Source organism: Meles meles, chromosome 12, assembly GCF_922984935.1.
Source record: "Meles meles chromosome 12, mMelMel3.1 paternal haplotype, whole genome shotgun sequence".
Classification (NCBI taxonomy): Eukaryota; Metazoa; Chordata; class Mammalia; order Carnivora; family Mustelidae; genus Meles; species Meles meles.
This window is the reverse complement of record NC_060077.1, coordinates 71,305,539-71,323,537: the sequence shown is the minus strand read 5'-3', so window position 1 is coordinate 71,323,537 and position 17,999 is coordinate 71,305,539. Positions and strand designations below refer to the sequence as shown.

At 43.1% G+C, this 17,999-nt stretch overlaps 2 protein-coding genes and 3 non-coding genes across 8 annotated transcripts; all 5 read left to right on the top strand.

Annotated features, from left to right (window-relative positions):
• The first annotated feature begins 470 nt into the window (after positions 1-470).
• RPL17 (ribosomal protein L17) lies at positions 471-4,714 on the top strand. Its single transcript, XM_046025521.1, has 7 exons — positions 471-513; positions 1,253-1,305; positions 1,396-1,436; positions 2,369-2,503; positions 2,749-2,847; positions 3,699-3,890; positions 4,634-4,714. Exons 2-7 carry the CDS (start codon positions 1,266-1,268, stop codon positions 4,679-4,681), a joined length of 555 nt encoding a protein of 184 aa, XP_045881477.1. The 5' UTR covers positions 471-513; positions 1,253-1,265; the 3' UTR covers positions 4,682-4,714.
• On the top strand, positions 1,105-1,170 carry LOC123954792. The gene has a single exon (XR_006821155.1). It is a non-coding gene; the product is annotated as a small nucleolar RNA SNORD58 (small nucleolar RNA).
• LOC123954791 lies at positions 1,516-1,580 on the top strand. The gene has a single exon (XR_006821154.1). It is a non-coding gene; the product is annotated as a small nucleolar RNA SNORD58 (small nucleolar RNA).
• On the top strand, positions 2,603-2,668 carry LOC123954790. Its single transcript, XR_006821153.1, has one exon. It is a non-coding gene; the product is annotated as a small nucleolar RNA SNORD58 (small nucleolar RNA).
• A 1,055-nt stretch (positions 4,715-5,769) lies between the features above and the next one.
• Positions 5,770-11,215, top strand: C12H18orf32 (chromosome 12 C18orf32 homolog). Of its 4 annotated transcripts, none has more exons than XM_046025522.1 (3): positions 5,770-5,892; positions 9,096-9,283; positions 10,513-11,215. In XM_046025522.1, exons 2-3 carry the CDS (start codon positions 9,119-9,121, stop codon positions 10,576-10,578), a joined length of 231 nt encoding a protein of 76 aa, XP_045881478.1. In that variant the 5' UTR covers positions 5,770-5,892; positions 9,096-9,118; the 3' UTR covers positions 10,579-11,215. The 4 variants fall into 4 exon arrangements, with proteins under 4 accessions (XP_045881478.1, XP_045881479.1, XP_045881480.1 ...); XM_046025523.1 differs by having other exon boundaries at positions 5,801-5,892; positions 9,093-9,283; XM_046025524.1 differs by lacking the exon at positions 5,770-5,892 and adding an exon at positions 6,252-6,468.
• The last annotated feature ends 6,784 nt before the right edge of the window (positions 11,216-17,999 follow it).

Sequence of the window (17,999 nt, the reverse complement as noted above, 5' to 3'; positions counted from 1 at the left end):
TGCCCAGGGGTTTTTCTGCACCTTTAGAAGGTCTAGAAGTGTCACTCTTCAACCATTGCAGTACAACTGACTGGGTGATATTCCCGCCCCCCTGAGAATTTTCTGATTATTGTAATTACATCCCATCCTTTGCATCTTCTTAATTGTCCATTAACTAACCACTTTTAAGAGTACATGATCACATAATCAAATCTAACAAATGTTGGAAAATAAATGTCTCGTCTCTATCTAATAATACGTAATCCTGTCCTAGAACTACAACCCTGTTTTTAATTGACCGATATTTAAAATCCATAACTTTATTTCGGGATACCAGAAAAAGGAGAATTTTGAGACATTCCCTAAAAGGGCCATTCATTTCCAGACCTTCTAAAACATATTGCACACTCCCTTTCTCCTAGCGCTCCGCCTCCTTTCTAATCACGTTTCTCGGCTGGAAATCTCGCGAGAGATCAAGTTCTCATGAATTCTCCCAGGAGCCACCGGTCTTCCTCTTCCTCTCAGCGGCCTGGGGTGAGTGAGTGAGTGCCATGTCTCGGGACTGCCGAATCCCCCGGTCATCGCCGCCATCCTGGCTTCGGTGGCGCTGATGCCCGTGCCCCCGGGAGGAAGGCGTCTGCGGCTACTGATTCTTCGCTGAGAGCGATGTCCTTTGGTGCAGGGGAACGTGTCGGAGCAGAAGGCCGCGATGGGCGGGAATGGGGGTGACGAGGGGTACGGGCGGCCTGTCGTCAGTGCGGTTTCTGACTCCGGAAGACCTGTGTCTTGCGATGAGTGCTGGCCGGGTACGCGGCGCGTATGTGGCTGCAATGAGAGAACGTTTGGGGGGGATTAAAGTCGGGTTGGCCCTTTACCCGTTTGAACGGGTGTTTCGAGTTCGCTGGCGCTTACTGTAATGGCCCAGAGGGACCAGGGGAGACGGCGGCACCCCTAGAGAGGGAGCGCCCTGCCACGCGGAGGCGTCCAGTCCTTTTACTCCTGAGGGATCCAGAGCGGGGGTTGAAACCATTTTCTGCGGAGGGTCAGAGGGCTGCTGGGTCCGTGTCCTTAGTCTGTGTCAGCTCTGCCGCAGGCCCTGGTAGATGCCGGGGGAGAAAAGGATGGCCGCGATGATGGCGTTTCTTAGGACACCTTTGGATTAACCGTGAAAACAACTACTTTCTGAGCGGCCGTTGGTAGGCGTTAATACGCACTTAGACTGCATCGGTTACAGGAAATACGTGTAGACAGAATTCCTCCCCCTCCCTTCCAGGTGACCTCTGAAAATGGTTCGCTATTCGCTTGACCCGGAAAATCCTACGAAATGTAAGTGAACAGTATATTCTTACTGGGGGGGGCGGGGAGTAAGAGGAACAATGAGATACCCAAAATTAACCAAAACTTTACGTTTTTTAGCATGCAAGTCAAGAGGTTCAAATCTCCGTGTTCACTTTAAGGTATGGGAATCAACTTTTACGGTCTAAGAGTTGTGTCACATGTTCCAGTGCATTCCCCTGTCCCATTCTGAAAAGGTGACTGCAGTGATGCGTTTCTTAGGACACCTTTGGATTTACCATGAAAATGAATCCGTTCTGAGCGGCCACCTTTGAGACATTGGTTCTGTAATTGTCAGTCAAATAATGAGCACTTCAGGGTTCATGGAATGTGGTAAAACTACAGGAGAACCGCTTAAGCTAGTGTAGAGATCAAAATAATGGAGCACAAATAGTTACAACAAGATGAGGTTAAAACGTACACTTCATAGGGGTTTGGGATTTATTTTCCTGTAACTTCAAGACAATTCTCCCTGGACTGATTTTATTTATTTATTTTTAAGGATTTTATTTATTTATTTGAGAGAGAGAGAATGAGGGCCAGAGACTGAGAGGGGGAAGCCCAGGGAGAAACAGACTCCCTGCAGAGCAGGGAGCCAGATGCAGAACTCATCCAGGGACTCCAGAATCATGACTGCAGAAGGCAGTCACTTAACCCAACTAAGCCCCCCAGGCGTCCCTCCCTGGCTTTTAATTACAGACTTTTTTTTTTTCCTCCCATCACTACATTACCTCAACTTTGAAGAATGGGAAGTCTTTGAAGCACCTGGATGGCTCAGTTATTAAGCATCTGCTTTTGACTCAGGTCATGATCCCAGGGTCCTGGTATCGAGCCCCAGGAAGCCTGCTTCTCCCTCTACTCCCACTCCCACTGCTTGTGTTCCTCTCTTACTGTGTTTCTGTCAAATAAATAAAATCTTTAAAAAAAAAAAAAGGATGGGACGCCTTTAATTCTGATTCAGTGTAGACATTTTGAAAAACCTAGAATTGAATGTTTACTTGAAGAATTGTTACCCTTTAACATGTGTAACTCAGTTTTTACTGTTTATACTTAGAACACACGAGAAACTGCCCAGGCCATCAAGGGTATGCATATCCGAAAAGCCACCAAGTATCTGAAAGACGTCACTTTGCAGAAGCAGTGTGTGCCATTCCGTCGCTACAATGGTGGAGTTGGTAGGTGTGCCCAGGTGAGACTTCTTATTTGCTATCTGAAATGACTTTGTAACAGAACGTGATTGGGTGGGGTAGGAATATTTAGAATCTGCCTTTAATCGGATTCTTCCTGGTTGCTGTGATGACCAACTTAGGACACCTTTGGATTAACCATGAAAAAAAACTGTCTTCTGAGCAACCTTGATAAAATAAATTCATCTTGGTTGTAACACTGGATTAAATCGGGGGAATGAGTAATCACCTCTTGGATTTCTTTCAGGCCAAACAGTGGGGCTGGACACAAGGTCGGTGGCCCAAGAAGAGTGCTGAATTTTTACTGCACATGCTTAAAAACGCAGAGAGTAATGCTGAACTTAAGGTACCCAAACCATTAACATCTTTATATGTATACAACCTGGATGGTGGTTCAGTTACTGATGCTATTGTCCCGGATTTGTTTCTTTGTCTTGGTTTTCTCAGTAACTAAATTTCCCATTAATTTTTTATTTAATCTGTACCTATAATTTCCAGAAGACCAAAATCTTGTCTGTGAAGATCCTCAAAAGCCTGGTCTTCAAGCTTAACTTTTCCCCTATAAGCCCAGTGCAAGAAAAAGAAACATTTTCTCTCATGTATTCTACTCAAGGGTTTATAACCTTTCTAGTACCATAGACAGGCATTTTTGGTGAAATGACTTATGAATTTCACAAAATATTTGTAAATACAAACAGTAGAAATCATTTGGAACAAATAGAGGTTCCAAAATGATTACTTTAGTCATGGTTAATATGGCTTGCTGCCTGTGTTCATAATGGAGAGACAGATTAAATTTAGTTAATAAAGGGGTCTGTCTCTTCTGTGCATTAGCCATTACCCTTTGCATTTGGAAATCTAGGCCAAAACTGGAGTTAATGTAGGTCTGGCTATAACCCTTCTAGCTGCTAAACCACGTGGCCGAAATCCTGTTTTTCATCAAGGCTTAGAAATTGACGATGTCAGATCTGGTCCCCTTAATGACTTTCAGGGAGGCCATTTACAAACTGCATATAGCATTGGGTTTTGATAAGTTACTTAGATTTAAGGAAAGATGCTTAGAATAAAGGTAAAAATAAGTATTCGAACAGCTGTGCTGTGTAATTAAGAATTGCCTTGTAAAGGTGAGGACTTGAGGCAGTGATTGGGTTTGTGGTGTTGAGATAAAGGTGTTGGTTTTGTTCTCCCTCTTCCCAGGGTTTAGATGTCGATTCTCTGGTCATTGAGCACATTCAGGTGAACAAAGCCCCCAAGATGCGGCGTAGGACTTACAGGGCTCATGGTCGGATTAACCCGTACATGAGCTCTCCCTGCCACATTGAGATGATCCTTACTGAAAAAGAGCAGATTGTTCCTAAACCAGAAGAGGAGGTTGCACAGAAGAAAAAGGTAAACTACTCAGCCTTGGTCAGTTTTGTTTGTTTAGGATAGTGGCTTTTTTGTATTAGGTTGTATCAGAACTATGTAATTATCTGCGGATGGCCCCACCTACATGTCTATAGCCACTTTAAATGCACTATGGGCAAAAAATGGGTCCTTCCCCTCTTCCCTCACCTCTCCAAACTTAGTTTTCAGTAAATGATCAGTTTACTGTTCTTTTCTACTGTTTTTTGAGTTCTTTAAGCTGGGGAACCTGTGAGTGATTCTAGACCCCCTCCCTTCATTCCTAATGAATGAATTTAACTCTGTTGATTTTCCTGCTTAAATATATTGTCTTCCTTTTTTTTTTTTTTTTTTTTTTTTATTTTCTTTTAGAAAGAGTTGGGGTGGGTAGGGCAAAGGGAGAGACTCTCGGGCACAGAGCTCCACTCTAGGTTCAGTCTCATGACCCTGAGATCAAGAGCCAAAACCAAAAGTTGGACACTTGACACTTAAACGACAGAGCCACCCAAATGCCCCTATTGTCTTCCATTCTTGGTGCCACTTAGATGTGGTCTCGCTGCCTCCAGTCTTCAGCAAACCGCCTGCTTAATCTCTCCCTCCCCCTGTGCCATTTCTCTATACCAAAAGACTGGACTCCCTTTACATTAACATCTCCTGTTTTTCCTGAGTTACAACCTACTCCTTCAAGATGTGGTGCAAGTTGCTCCAGGAAACTTGTAACAGACCTTTTATTTTTATTTCTTTCCCAGATATCTCAGAAGAAACTGAAGAAACAAAAACTTATGGCCCGGGAGTAAATTTGCACAGAATAAATGCAAATAAAAATAAAAGAGAATGTTGGTTGTCTATTATTTAAATGTATTTCTCAAGTATCTTCACAAAATGGATCAAATGAGTTTTCTTCTGATTAGAATTAGAAACATTCTTCTATTTGTGCTGTGCCATTAACTGTTGTTAACAAACATGCTGTTTTGAATTTTTTGGTGCTTTGCATTATGCAAAGCATAATGGAATTTGAGCCTGGGCATATTTCTGAGTTTTATTCCAACCGCTTTGAGACTGAACACACTGTACAGTTAATCCAGTTACAATTGAATAGCTTTTATTAGATTCAATTGAGCATCCATTGCCAGGTAAATTTTTGGACATTTTTCATTATCCAAAAGAGGAACCGCTGTCGTAGTCTGCCGTCACTCCTCAACAGAACCTGTCCAGTCCTGAGCAACCATTGTAGATGTCTGTATATTTGCCTTTCCTGATCATGACATGCAAACAGCCCTCTTTCACTGGCATTGTAACTGCATGACATGTTCTCATTTTTCGTGGGTCCACACCAAGAGTGTAGTGCAGGATAAACACCAGAAACTGCGAAAGTTTTCCTACTATCTGTGAGGGTTCCAATTTCTCCAGTTGGCTTCCCGCTGCCCTAGTCGGTGTAAAGAGGTAGAATTTACAGCGCTTTAAGGAATTTACAACCTTGGGGCGCCTGGGTGGCTCAGTGGGTTAAAGCCTCTGCCTTCGGCTCAGGTCATGATCCCAGGGGTCTGCGAAGCCCCGCATCGGGCTCTCTGCTCAGCAGGGAGCCTGCTTCCCTGCCTCTCTGTCTACTTGTGATCTGTCTGCCAAATAAAATCTTAAAAAAAATAATAGTTTCCGACCTTGTGAAGAGCCACGACTTCTCTGAGTAACAGCCTAGCCCTCACGTGCAAATGCAGTGACTTCCCCGATGGTGAACCACTTCATCTTTTCTCACGGTCTTGGATTTTGCTTGAGGATCCGGAGCAGGGAAGCCCGGCTCTTCGTCGCCTTCCGCAGGGCTTGAGCGCCTGGTGGCTGCGCCGGAAGCCAGGCCGCGCCTCCACTGGTGCGTCACCGTTACGTCCTGGGCGCGCTGCGGCTGACGCAGGCGCGCCTTTGTCGGCCCCTTTTGCGGCGCCCATTGGCTCGGCGGCAGCACGTCCCTCCCCACGGAAGTGCGGTCATCTCCACACGGACCCGGTGGTCGCAGGTGAGTGGGGCCGGGTGGGCCCGGGCTGGCGGCTGGGGGTCGGTGGAGGTGGGTGATGGCCCTGGTGCTGTGGAGCCTCTTAGCAGGCTCCAGCCCGGTCGGCTCTGAGCGAGCCCCACCCGGTCGCAGTTGGCCTGCTCTGCGCTCCCCGCGGCCTGCCGGCGCTCTCGGGTCTATCCTTCTTGGCCCTCCAGACGCGCTGCTCTGCCTGCTCTTTCCACCGCCCCCCACCCGCCTGCTGGCCTCCGTCCCGCCTCTATTTTTCTGTGCGTTTATTCTCTTGGCCTGTATTGTCGGCTTCGCTTCGGTACCCTGTCATCGTCACCAGCGTTCGCTCTTATTCTCTCCTGTCTTTTCAGGCCTTGTCTTGGACTCACCCTGCCCCGTAAAATGATGTGCTAAACCGGGTTACTTGGAGGGAGGTGGCGTTCCCCCACGGTACCTGCCCGATTTCTCATAGAGCCTCACCCTTTTCCTCTGTATTCCATTGTCTTGGACGAAGCCGAATGAAAGAAAATCTCTCTTCCAACAGTTTAAATCCATTTTGCTCGCGTTGTTGTACTGAGAATTAGTTTGGTGAGAGCAAATAAAATATTTTATCAATTTATCCTAGCCACCTTCTAAACCTTTGTAAGCTGTTTTCCACATGTGTGAAGTAAAATCTCACCCTAAAGAGTCATGTAAGGATTAAGGGAGAGAAAAAATACAGTAGTTTCATCATGAAGAGAGCTAACAATGTTTATAAAAGCCATGATTATGACATAAGTGATTGGTAGCACTTGTTCTTGAGAATTTGAAACACCGTAAAGTAGGTAAAAATGAATCTGTGATGGACTTCCAGTCATTAACTTAACCTAGTCCTTGGAACATTATCAGTTGTGTGGAAGGGTTTATGTTGGGTTTTGAAGGCTTGATAAGAGGGGAATAACTTAATCACTGTATTTTTGCTAGGGAAAAAGGCAAGAGCAGGGAATTCTGGTCTCAGACAATTCTGGTTACTATTTAGCTCTGTGTGAACTTTGGACAGGTTGCAACGCGCGTGTGTGTGTGTGTGGTAACAACCTTTACATAGCACTTAATACATGCACACACTCTTCTGCGCTTTATATTCATTACTGACATCTCTAATCCACATTTACATCCCTGGGAGATAAGGCTATTGTCTTCATTTTCCACGGGAGGGCATCAAGGCAGACTCATTAAATAAATTGCCCAAGAACACCATCTCGAAAGTGGTAAAAGCAGGTCTCAGATCTGGGCAGCTGCTGCCAGTCCGCTCTGATTATTAGGCTATTATGTCTGTAAGAGTGCGAGATCTAAACCAGATCACCTCTACGTCTCTTGAGGTCAAATTCTGAATGTCTATGACAAAAATAATGATTCCTTGAAAAATGCTAAAAAAGACTCACTGCTCATTTTGACTAATTTCAATTAGAAAATATGCTCTTTAAATTTTTGAAACAGTATTTTGGTAAGTTCTTAAATTGTTACTTTAGTTTGACCAGGGGACTGTTTTAAAGAATCCAGCTATGAATCCTTTATAAAACAGCTGATCAATCCTTAATATACTTTTATGTTTCCTTGTTTATAACTCTTACAATTCGTTTCAGAGTGACATTACTTTGGGTTATCTGTACCACTGCTCACTTGTGTTGTGAATATTTAAATTGCTTTAGTGTAGTCATAGTGCTGACTCCTTTGCCAGCAAGCTACTAAATTTATAATATTTTGAAAATTAATTTTAACATCCTGAATTATTAGCTTTATGCAGTGTTCTGAAGCTTTTTAGTTTTTCAGGCCTACTCTAAGGGATTAAAAATTCCTGTAAATTTAAGAGGTCTTTAGTTCAATAGTACATTATGGAAGTAGTATTGGTTCTTTTTCAAGAAATTGCTGATTTGAAGAAATTTGAAGATAATTTCTAGTCTTTGAGGAAATAGAGGTGTTAACTTTTTTAAAAAAGATTTTGTTTGAGGGGTGCCTGGGTGGCTCAGTTGGTTAAGCATCTGCCTTCGACTCTGGTCATGATCCTGGGGTCCTGGGATCGAGTCCCGCATTGGGCTCCTTGCTCAGCAGGGAGCCTGCTTCTCCCTCTGCCTGTTCTGCCTGCAGCTCTCCATGCTTTCGCTCTCTCTGACAAATAAATAAATAAAATCTTAAAAAAAAAAAAAAGATATATTTGAGAGAGAGCCCCCATGCATGCATGGGGGGAGGGGCAAAGGGAGAGACTCTCAAGCAGACTCCCTGCTGAGCGCTGATTTCCCAGCTCAGGAGTTTGATCTCATGACCTGAGCTGAAACCAAGAGTCAGACCCTTAACTGACTGAGCCCCCCAGGCCCCCCTAGAGGTGTTCATTTTTTGAAATGGACAATGTACTTACAACAATACTAACACCAAATAAAATATTTTTATTACTGAGTTTACCTTAATTGTTACTAAAACGAAAAAAGCAAATATATCAAAGGAGATTTGTTGTCTGGGAAAGTCCTGCTGATTTGCAGCCTACAGGTCTTCCAAAGTGGTATCTTTTTTTTTTTTTATAAGTCAGTGATAGAATTCCAGTGCTCTTTCTTTCTTTCTTTCTTTTTTTAAGATTTTATTGATTTATTTGAGAGAGAGACACAGCAAGAAAGGTAACACAAGCAGGGAGAGTGGGAGAGGGAGAATCAGGCTTCCCGCCGAGCATGTGGGGCTCAATCCCAGGACACTGGGATCATGACCTGAGCCAAAGGCAGATGCTTAAAAACGAAGCCACCCAGGCAACCACCAAAGTGATATCTTAATGAATTTCTTATTACAGGATTTGCCCTTAGCCTTGGAGGTTTAGCTAATAAATACTGTCAGTCTCTGAAGATGGTGAGGCTGGAGTTTTTGAGAATTGCAGGAGTTGATAAAGGCAGAGGGCCTAACTGCCTAGTACCCAGCAGAAGTTAATGTCTTAGCTTTATCCTTAAATTTGTGGTTGGGAAGCAGTGATTGGAGAGGTTTGGAGGCAGGCACCTCACCGTTATTTTCATGTCTACCATCTCTTGCTCCTTTATAGAGAGCAGCGCTTTTATTTAATAGATTTGTGCATTTAGCTAATAAATAATTTAGGTTTTCCCTTTAATGTAGAAATAGTCCTTCAAGTATCTTCGTCTAGGTAAATGCCTTTAGTTGTTACTCTGTGATGACCTGATTTGCTTTCTCGTGCACGTCAGCAGCTCAGGAGCTCCAGCCTGGGAGGATGGTGTGCATTCCTTGCATCGTCATTCCGATTCTGCTCTGGATCTACAAAAAATTTCTGGAGCCCTACATATACCCTCTGATTTCCCCCTTTGTTAGTCGTATGTGGCCTAAGAAAGCTCTTCGAGAATCCCACGATAAAAACAAAGGCAAGGTAGACTGTAAGGTAAGAACATTAAAATACCTTGACTAAGGGCAGGTGGGGAGGGTGATACAGTCAGGGGAAATTACTTGCCTTTGAAAAGGCATGTTTTGGGAACCAGAAACTTCATTAATGTGTTTTAATTTCTTTTTTTTTTCTTTACTTTTTTTTGTTAATTGTTTCGTTAAAGATTTTTTTTATTTAGAGAGAGAATATGAGCCGGGGATGAGGTTGGGGCAGAGGGAGAGGTAGAGAAAGAACTCTAAGCGGTCTCCATGCTCAGCATCGAGCCCTTTGTGAAGCTCTGTCCTATGACCCTGAGACCATGATCTGAGCCTTAATCAAGAGTTAAACCAACTGAGCTACCCAGGCGTTTAGGGTTAATTTTTTTTTTAAGATTTTATTCATATATTTGACAGAGACAGCATAAGCAGGGGGAGCTGCAGGTAGAGGGAGGAGGAGAAGCAGGCTTCCCGCTGAGCAGGGGGCCTGATGAGGGACTCCATCCCAGGACCCTGGGATCATGACCTGAGCCGAAGGCAGACGCTCAACCAACTGAGTCACCCAGGTGCCCCAATTTCTTTTTTTAAAATAAAGGGTTTGGGTATTTTTAAAGTAATTAATATTTGGTTTAAACTAAGGTTTTAAGCTGGACTTCTGGTTAGCGTGTTTGTTCCTTGTCTTATAGCCAAGATAATTACCAATATTTCTTGGTTGGTAAGAATAATAATAAATAGCTAATGGACAAGAAGAGATAATACTAAAATATGCCAGTTTTACTGATTGATAATTTTGGTAAGAGATTTAGTTGGAAGGATCATAGAGATTTAAAAAAAAAAAAAAACAAACACAAAATGAGTAGCCTGCATGGCTCAGTCAGTTAAGCATCTGCCTTCGGTCAGGTCATGATCCCAGGGTCCTAGGATTGGGTCCCCTGTTGGGCTCCCTGCTCAGCTAGGAGCCTGCTTCTCCCTCTTCTTCTGCCCCTCCCCTTGCTTGTACGCTCTATCATATAAATAAATAAAATCTTTTAAAAAATAAAATAAGAAATAAACAAAATGAAGTTATTTTTGTAAATGAATATTTGGACAACTGTTTTTAGCATTGGTTCTTGTTAAGTTCAACTCACCTGTGTTTTGTACTAATTTAGCCTCCCTGCACATTTCTAGAAGCAGAGTTGTTGCTTTTTAAAGAGAGGGTTTCTTATAATGAGTTGTAATAATAGCTAAAATGTTCTTTTTTTTAAATTTTAGGGCGCAGACATAAATGGATTACCAACAAAAGGTCCGACGGAAATCTCTGATAAAAAAAAAGACTAAAGTGATTGTTCCAAAGGATCTCACTGTTTTAAAAATGGACCTGATGATATGAAGCACCTTGCTTACACTTGTCTCTGACCTTTTTCTCTCTGAGACCAGAATTTGGGATAGATAGCTTAGATACTCACCTGATACTAATCAGGAAATACATGATATTTATATTTAAAAAGTGTATAGTTATATTTAATGATCTCATTCCTGAGTTCCTCTTTCATTAAAGTAGCTTCCATTTCTATTATCGCAGTTATGACTAAATAGAAGGTTTGTGCCAGTAGACACTGCTATTAGACCAGTACTCAAAAATCATTTGTTCAGGCTCTTTGAATTTGAGCGGAGTACAATGTTACTGTGAAACAGTGCAGTGAGACTGTACGGTGAAAGGAGGGGGCTTGGGGAGATGATGAGGACTTCAAACATAAAAATATGATTCCTGTCCAGTGGAACGGAGCAGCCTACTTCCTGATAGTATTCCTGCTTATTGCTCTGAGGAAAATAGAAAAGACGGGGAAATCGGGAAAACGCGTTTGAAAAACGGAATACCTTTTACAAAAATATCTAATGTATATTATAAAATTCTAATCCTTGTTGCATTCCTTCTGTTCTTACAAAGTATATTAAATATTCAGTTTCGTTTGTGGTTCTTTTTTCCTTTGCAATTTAAATATTTAAAACGGACATCTGTTGCCATATCAAAAAGCATCTGCATAGTCCTACAACAGGTGATAGCATCTGCGTAGTCCTACAACAACAATCTTTTCTTTTTTTATTTTTAAAGATTTTATTTATTTATTTGACAGAGATCACAAGTAGGCAGAGAGGCAGGCAGAGAGAGGAGGAAGCAGGCTCCCCGCAGAGCAGAGAGCCCGATTTTGGCGGGGAGGGGCGAAGGCAGAGGCTTTAACCCACTGAGCCACTTAGGTGCCCCAGTTTTGTCTTTTTTTTAAGAGTACATTGTATCCATTGTTGTCACATAACAAGACACTCCAGAATTTAGTGTTTTTTTTTTTTTAAAGATTTTATTTATTAATTTTGACAGAGAGAGATCACAAGTAGGCAGAGAGGCAGGCAGAGAGAGTGAGAGGGAAGCAGGCTCCCTTCAGTGCAGAGAGCCCGACGTGGGACTCGATCCCAGGACCCTGAGATCATGACCTGAGCCGAAAGCAGCGGCTTAAACCACTGAGCCACCCAGGCGCCCCCCAGAATTTAGTGTTTTTTAACACGGGATTGGGTAGTTCTTTGCTGCTCTGGGTCTCCATATGGTCTTTCATCCCTGTCCTCCTTCACATAAGTGTGGGGATGTATAAATATTCAAAAATCATGAGCCTTTTTTTTTTTTTAAGATTTTGTTTATTTATTTATTTGACAGATCACAAGTAGGCAGAGAGGCAGGCAGAGAGAGAGGAGGAAGCAGGCTCCCTGCGGAGCAGAGAGCCCGATGCGGGGCTCGATCCCAGGACCCTGAGATCATGACCTGAGCCGAAGGCAGCGGCTTAATCCACTGAGCCACCCAGGCGCCCCGAGCCTTATCTTTATATCGTATGTATTTATTCTCTGTGGGGTTAGAAGTCCTCAGTCCTAACTGAGGCTCTGTTAAGCTGTGTGTATAGATAAGTCATTGATTCATCCTTGATTTCATTTGGATACAAACCTAGTTTTTCTGCTCCAACCCACCTAAAGGATAAGGTAAATCCCCTTTAGCAACTATATTCAGTTGATTAGATTGTGGTAGGGGTTTTTTGCATAGGGTAGCCCCTGATTAGGTTTTTTTTTTTAAGGTATTAAAAACTATATTATAAAAAAAAGGAAATGTCGGGGCACTTGGCTGGCTCAGTCAGTGGAGCTTGCAACTCTTGATCTCGGTGTTGTGGGTCCAAGCCCCATGTTGGTTGTAGAGATTACTTAAATTCTTGGAAAAAAAAAAAGTTCATAGTAAAAGAATGCAAGAGCAAGTTAAATGAACAGTTGATGTTCTTTCTCTACCCTTATTCTAGCTCCAAAGATGTAACCACTTAGTTTTCTGTGTACCTTCTACCAACTTTGTTTTTTGGTTTTTTGTTTTTTTTAAGTAGGCTCCACACTGGGTGTGGTGCCCAGTGCAGGGCTTGAACTCAGGACCCTGAGATCAAGACCTGAGCTGAAATCACAAGTCAGATGCTTGACTGACTGAGCCACTCAGGTGCCCCTCTAGCAGCTTTCTTAATTTGTTTTTATGAAATATATCATTTCTTTAAAAATCGTCATGTTTTAAGGCTTATTACATCATACTTCCTTAGTCCCCAAAGGCATTACTCATTTAGCTGCTGCTGCATCTTGTCGTTTATCTCCATATTTCTAAATAATAGGTAAATGCGTACTGCTATTTTTGGAGTTGTCAGCTCTTTCTGCCATGGTTCAGATACTGTGGTCTTACACCGTAAGTCCCTCTACTTCTACACCTCCTTCTAATATGTTTTTGTAAATTTGGGTCGTCATTAATTAGGATATCATCACCAGCTGCCTTCCATTTGCCCCTCCAAATCTGCTGCCTTTACCCTACTTTGATGCCCAAGAAACTATATGAACTACATCAACAGACTCTAGACTCTGTTGAGTCTTCCCAGTGGGGCTCTGTAGGGGAGGAAGGGAAGTAAAGTGGAAGGTCAAGTGATTTATTCCCTCTGCTGCCTCTCTCCTGGTTCTCTTCACCAGTAATTGTGTTCCTCAGCCAAAAGTCCACCTCAAGTTGGCCAACTGCGTGTGGCTTCATTTGCCACTAACCTCTCCCTCACTCTGTCCTTTTGGGCCTGATAGGGGTGATCACATCTCTTACTGCTGGTTCTGGGTTACTATGTTATCTCAAGGGCGCCATCCGCTTTCTGGGACGCTGACTTACACAATTAGCATCAGGAACTCCTCACTGTAGAGTATGTGCGTGGACTAGTCTCCGCTTATCGTCAGCTTCTACAGTTTCCGTTACCTGCCATCAGCCAAGATCTGGAAGCAGGTGATCCTGCAGGTGTACAGTCAGGTCAACAGTAGCCTAACAGCTGCAGCACAATGCCAACTCCACCTAATTTCAGCTCATGTAGGCATTTTATCCTCACGTCATCACAAGAAGAAGGATAGGTACAGTGAAGTAAGATATTTTGAGAGTGATCACATTCACAGCTTGTTACAGTAGGTGATAATTGTTCTGTTAATGTTAATCTCTTACTGGAATTTATTTTAAGTTGTCTTAAAAATTTTGTTTATTGGAGCAAGAGCGGGGAGAGGGGCAGTAGGGGAAGCAGACTCCCCATTGAGCAGGGGACCCGATGCGGGTTTCCATCCCAGAACCCTGGGATCATGACCTGAACCAAAGGCAGATGCTTAGTAACTGAGCCACCCAGGCACCCCGCTGTGTCTGATTTATAAATTAAACTTTGTCATAGGTATATACGTGTAGGGAAAAACAGTACGTCTAGGGTTCAGTGCTATCCACGGTTTCAGGAATCCACTGTGTCTTGGGATGAATCCCCCACACATAAAGGGGGACTACTGTAGCATGAGTGTGTTTCACATACACGCATTGCTTTCCGGGAGTTATTAATTACCTCTTTCTCCACACACGTCCTCTCCTGACTCGTTGCAGAGGCCTGGCACGCAGGGGCAGTTTTGGGGACTTTACCACTCTGTGCTGGATCTCTTGATTCCTGGATCCCACATCCTCTTTCTTCATTTGCACTCTCATTTTTTTCTGTAGCGCACCAGTTTTCAATTCAATATTCTTGGAGGTTGAGTATGAATAATTTTGAAAATTTCCCTGGATCTTGCTGGTTCATGGAAGCCCACCTTCCTAAGCATTGCTGGTCTTCTGAGGCCTTTGCCCTTCTTAACAGTCACACCCAAGCACTGTTTCCCAGTCTCATGTTTTCCAAACTAGTAAAAAAAAAGTTTTTAAAAGGGTTGAGGGGACTGAGACTGATACATAGTTGACAACTTTATTTGGCCCGCTAAGAGTATTTTAAGAAGGTATAATATATTATCACCATTATTTCATAAGACATTTTGACACCAAAAGAATGAAGATATGAGAATAAAGGAAAACAATAGCCCATTAGTTTGAATAAATTTGTGAAAAATTTTTATGGAAAATTCACTGTTTTGTCCATAATTGTATGTCTTTTTTCTTTTTTTTAAGATTTTATTTGTTGGGCTCCTGGGTGGCTCAGTCATTAAGCATCTGCCTCCGGCTCAGGTCTTCTGAGATCAAGCCCCGCATCATGCTCCCTGCTCAGCGGGAAGTCCACTTGCCCTCTCCCACTCCCCCTGCTTGTGTTCCCTCTCTCACTGTCTCTCTCAAATAAATAAATAAAATCTTTTAAAAAAAATTTTTGAAGAGATTTTATTTATTTGAGAAAGCATGCTCACGAGTAGGGCGAGAGGCAGAGGGAGAGGGACAAGCAGACTCCCCACTGAGTGTGGAGCCTGATGCAGGGCTCCACAAGGGGGCTCCAACCTAGGACCCCCAGATCACAACCTGAGCCAAAATCAGATGATTAGCTGACTGAGTCACCCAATTGCCCCTTTATTTTTCTTCTTTTTATACTTGACTGGTAAAAACATCACCCACCCTTGGATTGGATTTGGTAGCCACTGTTCTATATCACACAAGTGTTCTCTTGTCCCAAAATACCAGTCCCACCATCCATCAGTCATGTTTCCAGCGTGCATTTCTGGTTAAAAGCTGCTGTGTTAAACACAAACACCCGGCACTGTGCACTAGTATGTCACATGTATGATCTCATCTGCTTCTTAGAAAACCTTGAAATACGAAGAAATAGGAACATAGAGTTTAAAGATGTTACATGGAGCATCCAGGATTTCAAAACTATCCTCTTACGTCTTAAAATATTGATCCTTTATGGAGCAGTCACAGCTCCTAAGACCTGTAAGATCTCAGTGGGAATACCTGAGCAGAAATGGAGAGGGGAATGTGCACCGGGCAGTGTTTGTGGACCTGTTTTCAAGTTTCAATTTTGACCTCCCTGCACCAGCGTGCCTGACTTATCTAGTTTTTGTGGCTTATTTTTGCCTTAGCTCATTTTTTAAAAATTTTTATTTATTTATTTATTTGACAGACAGAGCTCACAAGTAGGCAGAGAGAGAGGAGGAAGCAGGCTCCCCGCGGAGCAGAGAGCCTGATGTGGGGCTCGATCCCAGGACTCTGGGATCATGACCCGAGCCGAAGGCAGAGGCTCAACTCACTGAGCCACCCAGGTGCCCCGCCTTAGCTCATTTTAACAGCACTTCCGGTCTCTCTGTGAGACAGGCTCATTTTCCCAGCTAATTCTTCCAGGCTCACCTGAAAGACTCAGTTTTTGCCCCATTTTCTTCATTACTAAGCTGCCTTCCTCGGAAACAAAGGTGAGTCAGCACTTCCTCAAAGCGACTACCACTGGCCAGCTGGTCAACTTGACAGACTGACAGGATCGAAAAGTACTTTTTTAGCCACTGATCTTAAGCGTTCTGAACTCTCTAAGCTAAATGTCCTGAGTGCATTCATAATCAAAAGGAAAGAAGGTCCCTCGTAGTTTCCTCCCCCAGGGAGCTACTGGCTTCCATTCTCGAAGCCTTATTCATTGGCATGGTGAGAGCTTCTTAAGACAAAAGACTTTGGGAAAACCTAAATGAAGCAAGAAGTTAAAATTAAGTAGGTAAGAAACTGAAGGGAAATGGAAGGGCCAGTGTGTGGTAGAGTAGACACAAAATACACTAAATACTCCAAATGCTGAGCTGGTAGGGATTTCTGAGTATCTCTAGACCAATGCTCTCATTTCACCTATGGTTAAGGGAGGTAGCCAAGATGCAGGAACAGGGCAAGAGTGGGGTCTCCTGTAGGATTGCTATGTACAGTTGTGCTGAATGTGCACTGCCCAACTTCAGAGGGCACCATTCACATGGACAACAATGTAAATGACGCCCTTAGACCTATGCATTGCATACCCACAGCTACAGACAGAAGTCCTGCTTCTCACTTGTAATCCAGCAGGTGATGTTTCATACTTACTTGGTGTGTTCCTTTTCTATTGACACATAACAGATTATCACAAATTTAGTGGTTTAAAACAGCACAAATTCATCACCTCACAGTTTTTGTAGGTCAGAAATTGATGTTGTATGGCTGGATTCTCCGCTCAGGGTTTTACTAGGCTGCAAACAGGATGTTGGCCGGTCTGCAGTTCTCATCTGGACTCCCAGGCTTGCTGGTTGTCAGCAGAATCCATTTTCTTGCCATCATAGGACAGGTCCTGGTTTTCCTTCTGGTCAGCTAGGGATCACTGTTAGCTCCCAGAGGCTGCTTGTAGCTCTTGGCATGTGGCTCCCATAGACAGCTTACAACATGGGTGTTCGCTTTCTTCCAGGGCAGCTGGAGCATGTCCCTCTGACTTCTAATCTCCCTTGATTAAATTAGATCTGCCTAAATAATCTGTTTTAAGGTCAGTTAGTTTGGGACCGTAATTACATCTGCAAAATCCCCTCAACATCTGTACCTAGGTTAGTATTTGATTGGCGTTGGGAAGAAAGTGTGTGTCTATCAGGGGCCAGGTATCCAGGGGCACCATCTTAGAAGTCTGCCTACTACACTCGTCCCCTTTCCTGACTAATTATTCTAGTACTTCAATCACTTGGGAATTCATCTGGGCTCTGGATACCATGATCTCCACCGATCAGTACATCCAGACTTCACTGGTGTTTTGTTTTGTTTTGTTTTGTTTAAAGAATTTATTTATGTATAGGCAGAGAGGCAGGCAGAGAGAGAGGGGAAGCAGACTCCCTGCTGAGCAGAGAGCCCGTTGCGGGGCTCGATCCCAGAACCCTAAGATCATGACCTGAGCCGAAGGCAGAGGCTTTAACCCACTTGGCCACCCAGGTGCCCCAGACTTCACTGGTTTTAAACTCTAAAGAGTTTACAGTCTTGAAATTTAAGGAGCTTCTCACCTTTTCTGACCCCAAATTGGATGGCTAGAAATAATTTCAGGTGGAGGGGAAGAGGAAAGTAATTAAATAGTATATTTCATAGAAGGGCCATAAATATATAGAAACACATGTTTTAGCTGGGAAATGCAAATTAAAACTACAATGAGAAGCCACCAAAATGCTTAAAATTAAAGATCAGGTGTTGGGAGGATGAACAGAAGAGGTTCCTATAAACTGCTCGTAGGAGTGTAAATTGGTACAACCACTTTGGGAAAGAATCTGGCATAATCTGGTAAAGCTGAACATGCATATACACTATTTCCTAGAGTTCATGTTCCTACAATCTAGATTCCAGAGAAAACTGTATACCTGTGTATCAGTAAACATACAAGAATATTCTTAAAAACACTGCTTATGTAATAGCCCAAACAAAACAAAACAACCTACAAAAAGTTCATCTAAAATAGGAAGGATAAATAAAT

Excerpts from the sequence above, each read along its gene's own strand:
- RPL17 (XM_046025521.1), top strand. The coding sequence starts at position 1,266 with ATGGTTCGCTATTCGCTTGACCCGGAAAATCCTACGAAAT. Across the intron at positions 2,504-2,748 it reads GAGTTGGTAGGTGTGCCCAG|GCCAAACAGTGGGGCTGGAC; the intron begins GTGAGACTTCTT and ends GATTTCTTTCAG. Across the intron at positions 2,848-3,698 it reads AGAGTAATGCTGAACTTAAG|GGTTTAGATGTCGATTCTCT; the intron begins GTACCCAAACCA and ends CCCTCTTCCCAG.
- C12H18orf32 (XM_046025522.1), top strand. The coding sequence starts at position 9,119 with ATGGTGTGCATTCCTTGCATCGTCATTCCGATTCTGCTCTGGATCTAC. Across the intron at positions 9,284-10,512 it reads AAGGCAAGGTAGACTGTAAG|GGCGCAGACATAAATGGATT; the intron begins GTAAGAACATTA and ends TTTAAATTTTAG.